General features: G+C 38.1%; 1 protein-coding gene across 2 annotated transcripts; it reads right to left on the bottom strand.

Moving 5' to 3' along the window:
• Window positions 1–1524: 1524 nt before the first annotated feature.
• LOC121853419 (26S proteasome non-ATPase regulatory subunit 10-like) lies at window positions 1525–6486 on the bottom strand. Of its 2 annotated transcripts, none has more exons than XM_042347513.1 (5): window positions 6247–6486; window positions 4938–5036; window positions 3937–4083; window positions 3618–3787; window positions 1525–2642 (listed from the first exon to the last, which is right to left on the bottom strand). In XM_042347513.1, exons 1-5 carry the CDS (start codon window positions 6349–6351, stop codon window positions 2489–2491), a joined length of 675 nt encoding a protein of 224 aa, XP_042203447.1. In that variant the 5' UTR covers window positions 6352–6486; the 3' UTR covers window positions 1525–2488. The 2 variants fall into 2 exon arrangements, with proteins under 2 accessions (XP_042203447.1, XP_042203448.1); XM_042347514.1 differs by lacking the exon at window positions 6247–6486 and adding an exon at window positions 6019–6134.
• Between the last annotated feature and the right edge of the window lie 3 nt (window positions 6487–6489).

The raw sequence follows: 6489 nt of genomic DNA, 5'->3' as shown, positions 1-6489 counted from the left end.
ATAAATTATAACTGAGGACAGAATAGGTCAATATACTGTACCTTAACCTTGTTGAAGCCATTAGGCATATCAATCACTGTACTGTATTGTATAAGAAATTAAAAAAAGGATTGTCCTTTTTTCTTAAAAGGGGGGTCCAGACCCCCTGGACCTGCCCTTGAATAATATCCCAAGGTTTGTGGGGAAAAAAAAATAAATAACTTCATCTTCATAGTATGGAGGTATTTGTGAGAAACTGCAGACAACTTCTCGTGTGGAAAAATGGCTTCCTGCATACAGTTATTTTGTTTTTTCCTTAATGGATACACTAAGAGATGATAGCCTCAGGTAGGTTTCCTTGTCCATCTTAAGGTAATTGAACCAATCTCTTGGCTCTAATCGCACTCTTTTAATAATGACATACTGTATATGATAGTCTTGCCTTTTCATTCAACACTTTTGTCCACTTTGTCTGATATTTCTTCCTATTCTCTTGGCAGGCTTGCCTTGATAAATGTCCTGCAGCAGCTGCTATAATTGCAGGTATGTTCAACTCCCCCATTGTTTAGCAGTGGCCGTAGTTTTGAGCACGTTATCGTGTCCTAGGTAACTGAGCTGTGCCTTGAGGCTAGACTGAATCGTGTGTGGGAGAGTTCTTTTTATGAAGTGGACCAGTACGAGTGTGTATGGGGCCCTTTAATGCATTGATTATGTGAAACAACTAACTACTAACACATCAGGTATGTGTCACTTCAATAACACATACAGGTATGTCACTCCATTAACACATGCAGGGATGTCACTCCACTAACACGCAGGTACATGAACATATAAAAGGATTCCCAGAATCCCAGAGCACACACACCTGTATACTGTTCCCATACACTGTAGTCAACATTGTTCGCTTCATTTTCTGCTATTTGAGAACTGAAGTGACAGCAGGGATCAATACTACACCACATGTACATGGTGGTGAGACTGTTAACAAGTTGGGGTGTTGTTCTCCCACGCACTATGAGAAATGAAAGTATCAACCAGTACAGTATTAAATTTTTTTTTGCAACAAAACCTTCCCCAATGCAAAGCTCATATAAAAATCATATAGCATTATAGTACAGTAGTCCCTCACCAACTGTGGGGGTTAGGTTCCTGAAAAACCCCGTGGTTGGCAAATCTGTGGCTGGTAAGACTAAATAAAGGCTTATGGGAAATAGGGGGTTTGGCTTCATGGCCATGGATAACACTCGTCAAAGCCTAACTAAATTGCCTTCTTCACTGAATATACTTGTATTGTTCATTCAATTAAATTTGAGTCAGACATAAAATAGTAAAACACGATAAATTTTACAATACATTGCCGTGGTGCTGGCATGTTGCTATAAAATAAGAAAAGTAAAGAACATGGGTGTGTGTGAAGTGAATGTGTGTTTGTATGTTGCCAAATTAGACTGTCCATGTAACTACATCCCACTAACTCTCGTCTACCTGGCCAGACTGCGTTAGTTATTTTTCAACTCGTATTTTTGGTTAGATGTACGTAATACATAATTTTATTTTATTTTTATTTTTTATACTGTTACATGCACACACAATCGTTCATACAGAATGTGCAAAAAAGAAACAATCATCATAGATCAAAAACATAAAGAGAACAAGGATTGAGTCATATTTATTTTCAATATGAACAAGAGGTTCTTCTTTCCCTTAATTCATCCTATGTATGTGGGAGTGGATAAGGAAATATCAAGAAAATGTAAATGTTAAATTGACAATGTTGAGCAGCAGCTGTGGGGCTGACCCCCAAAGACTGTGGTTATCAGGTCTGTTTCTAATTTAAGAAAAACTCCTAAAGAGGAACTCAATAATGAGCACTGAATCAATACTTACTGAGAATATATATATTTATTGAAAAAAAAATATATATATATATTTTTTTTTACCCACATCATGACAGAGCTGACAATCACTACTCAAGACTTTTCTCACACTGCTTATCACTATTGACTTCAGCCTACTGTACTGCACTATATATGACATGATTAAAACAGAACCCATTTAAGTTTGCTGGCTGACTCTTTGCTAAATGGTTTACTTCACATTGACACTTACAATTTGGTACATATTATTTTCATCAAAAAGCATAATACTGTACTATGAAATCTCAACAATATTGGAATTGTTAAGTTGATGAATACTGTTTGGAGTTTGTTAATGGCATCCTTTATAATGTATGTTGAAACAGGCATTGTTTTAACACACTTAGACTTGTATTAAAGCACTATGAGTAGTAAATGAACCTCTACTCTACCACCACTGGTGTTACCCCCTAAAAAGGTAAAGTGAAATATATACTGTAGTTACAAAATAAGTGGACAATCACCGATAAACTTACAGGGGCGTCAATAATGTTGTGTCAGAAGAGTACATCTGTATCTTTGCATATCCACTTTATTCATTATATCAATAAACTTAAAGGACATAATGGTAACTTAAAAGTAGGCTAGACTTGTCACATTTCATTCATATGTGCGAGACGACGGATAGAAGGGCAGGATGTCATCTCTAGTGCTGTTTTTCTGGCCTTGTTGCATATTTGTGTACTAGCACCATGTTCCAGGAGCAGCCGCACTGCCTCGAGACGCTCCTCCTCACAAGCAAGATGTCTGTAATTAATTGTAATTATTAATACAATGAAAATGGGTCCCATTGGCATGCTGGCCACTTAAAAACAATGATACAACAACACATTGTATATGAAGCCTTCAGGACAAAAGGAGGTTGTATGGCCAACACTTCTCTCAATGTTCAACATTAATATACTGTGACAAAAAACTAAAAGGACTTAAGTAATGCATGAAATTCTATTTTATGGCCAAGGGAATTAAATAAAAGACATATTAGATTAGAAGTCAAAACATCCTCATTTTAACTACTCCTACGACATGAAAAGACAGTAGACGATCATTTTACCATGCTTGAGGGTGGTTCACGGTTAAGCCTTAAGCATGGTTGGGGGTCACCCCCCCCCATTAGAAAAAATTGAGATAATGAGCTTCTAACACAACTATATGTGTATCACCACCACTCTCATTCAATTTCTGCTTGTTTAGCGGTTAACCTTTCAGGAATATAACAAAAAAAATGTCTGTTTGTACTAGAATGAATACCCCCTGTATTATCAAAGAACATGGCACAGAAAGATATAGAATCAAATCATACAATACGCAATAATCTCACATAACTCGTAACTTAAAAAAGCATCATACAATACACAATAGTACACTACAAGATGAAAGCGAGTAGCCTAGAGCCACCTCTCTCTCCTGCCAATTCCCACGTGCTTGGTGGCACGGTTAAAGAGTTTGGTGCAGTTAAATAGTGGTATCGGTTTCAATTAATAAGCACGGTAAAGCCCTGGCTCAGATAAACGATCGGTGGTAAAATGATCGTCTACTGTATAGTAATTGGCATGCCATGCCAGAGGCATTGAGTCTGCTTCAGTCAGAACATTGGGTGATATTCTGCGTGATCATTTTTGAGGTATAAACAATCTCACTTTTATTCTGTGTACAGTATCTGTGTTTATTTAACTCTGTTTTGCATTGATTTGTTTTCATGCTGGATAAGAGAGGACTTACAGTGGAGTGTTACCCTCTGAGTCTTGCAGGTTGATGGAACACCTGTTGCACTGCAGGATGGGTATCATGGCACGTATGTTGCCCTTCGATGCAGCACGGTGCAGAGGTGTTGCTCCCAGCTTATCTTGTAAATTCACGTCAGCCCAATTGTTCATCAATATACTCACAATCTGGTTGATGACAAATATATTAATTAATGTACTGTACACCTATGTTAGAGGATGTGGGTGTTATCTATGGACAGTATTTAATATCTTCCTTGCAGTGAATTCTCTAAGACTCATTTCCTTTTTTATTAAACAAACATTAAAACTGGTACCTCGTGGTGATTCTTGGATGCAGCGTACTGGAGTGCTGAGTGGCCCCCATTATTCTTGGTGTTAACATTAGCTCCACGGCCAATCATCAGCCTCACCACTTGCTCTCGCCCAGCTGAAGATGCGATCATTAATGGTGACCAACCACACTGAAGAAAAAACACTACATTAATAAAATTGTGAGAGTAGGTCCCATATGCATGACTGCCTGTTAGGAACAGTGTAGATACAATACACTGTATACTAAGCTTCTGCTACACATGGAGGCAGCATGGCTAGTACTGCACTCAACTGCATTCACTTCCCCAAGATGTAAACTTAGGTACCCAATTACAGCTGGGTGAACTGGGAGTGCCCTGAAATCGAACCACCGACCATGCAGTATGGAGAGGAGAGCCGCCATCAGGTAACCGTGGCTAACCCACGCAAGCATGGAAAATGGCCGTAAAGCGATGATGATGACTGACTTAGGTTCATTTGGCGATGCGTTAATAAAATATATTATAGTAAAATAATAACCCTCCCAATAAGTTATTGCATCATATTAAATTTCCAGTGCTTTGTTTACAGAGCGTGAACAACTGACTATCCTCAGCCTCACTCGCTGTGTTGCCAGTGGTCTCCATCTCTCATGCATCTCTGCTTACCACAACATCTGTCTTCAGCACTTATTCAATAATATTGTAGTGTATTTATGAGAGCTTAATAAATAATATTTTAGTGGAGCTACAGAGCATAGAAAATCACTCTTCTCTCAGCAGTTATACAGTATAATATATATGTTTTAACTGTTCTACACAAAAGTAAAATCTGCTTATGGAGACACTAGACCAAGGACATAGTTTCTGGAAGTTTCATTAATATCAACTGGCAAAGTGAACCAACCAAAGTTAACCCACCTAAAAATAATACAAAGTTTGGTTGGTTGGCTTTTCCTGTGATCATTAATAGTGCACCCAGAAGTACATCCTTGTCCACATTAGCCCAACATAAAAAATCTTACATCATCAGACTTGTCGACAGGTGCTCCGTGCTCTATAAGGAAGCTGACAAGTTCCTCGTGTCCCCCACAGGCTGCCCAATGCAATGGATGCCGCCCACTCTGTAAAAGTATCCATATGCATAAAGACCTTGGTAGGTTACTAAATAACAGACAAGCATTAAGAAGTGATGATCTCAAGACTGATTCTCAACTTTGAGAAAAATGTGAAAACAACACTAACCAACCAAAGTTCACCTTGGATAGGTTTGATTCACATAATCTGTGTGAGAAGAAGTGCTGCAGCATTAAAGAAAACTGAATAATCAAGTTTTATATCAGTCAGCAATATGGGCTTGGTTATGTTAGTTCATCTCTTCATTATCTACTCTCATCTAAAATTAAAACAATTTGTTCATTTGCAAATAAATATTCAATAAATGTGTATGATGACCAAATCTTTACAGTGATTATACAGGATACATTTTATTTCAGTGGAATCTTCATCAATACAATTGTTTCAATGCACAGAATCCAAATCCAGTGAGGAGCAAGGAAAAAATAAATGCATTACAGTATGGTACTGTATGTTAATGTACTTATGAAGTACAAAGCTGGTGCTGTACTGTACTGTAACTTCTTCCATATGCACTGATGAATAAAAAACAAACCATCACTGAACTATACCTGATTTTAGTAAGAATGGACCACCGGGCATTATCGAAATCTTGAAATTTGTTTTTTTGCCAAAATCAGCCGCACTTCAGTAATAGTTCACCTTTATTTGATGAAGGATGTGAATCATACAAATAACGGGTAAAGGTGTAGGAGACGGTAAGCACCCTAACGGTTAGGTTAGGTAAGGTAAGGTTCTAAAAGGTTCTGTGCATTGTCATTTCAATTTTCTTTATATCATCCAAACAACATATCCTGAAACTTGGTGTAATTTCATAGTCTTTCTGGTGCTAACAGTCTGCTCCACTATTATAAAAAATCCATAAGTTATTACAAGCCATCTGTGCTTCTTAATATGTGATCATGAACTTCTGGAAGTCGGTGCAAGTGTCCAAAATATAGCAGAGAACCGACATTAATGGAAAAATACCTGTTCAGGTGTAACAGTTGGATGCCATCGCTGCACTAGACCCACCTTCATATTAAGGTACGTTTCTTTTGAAGCTGGGGTCGGGGGGCGCTGGTTAGCACTGTCTCCTCCACTTTACCTTAAATTCCCATTATAGTCACAAACGAATCTTTACTGAAACAACGAAATTACTGGATAAAAATAGTGAGAATACTGTACCAGAGACTAACCCACATGACAGATACTTACATCGTCAGTGGCTGTGAGAAGACGATTATGAGCGAGCACCTTGACCTTAACCTCCTCATATTTGCCCAGGTATGAGGCCTGATGAACCTCTTCCTCCTCCACCATTTTCTTTATTATCTCCTCTCCTTCTTAACTATCACTGTTCTCTCTGTTAAGTGTCAGCAGTCAGTGTTTGTTTACTGAGGGAATCAGGGAGACGTGTTTACCTTCCCCCAAGAAGTAAACAGTGTATGATTTGTCAGT

This window comes from Homarus americanus, unplaced genomic scaffold (genome assembly GCF_018991925.1).
Source record: "Homarus americanus isolate GMGI-L3 unplaced genomic scaffold, GMGI_Hamer_2.0 scaffold4896, whole genome shotgun sequence".
Lineage (NCBI taxonomy): Eukaryota > Metazoa > Arthropoda > Malacostraca > Decapoda > Nephropidae > Homarus > Homarus americanus.
The sequence above is the reverse complement of the archived record's forward strand: the minus strand, read 5'-3'. Positions and strand labels throughout refer to the sequence as shown.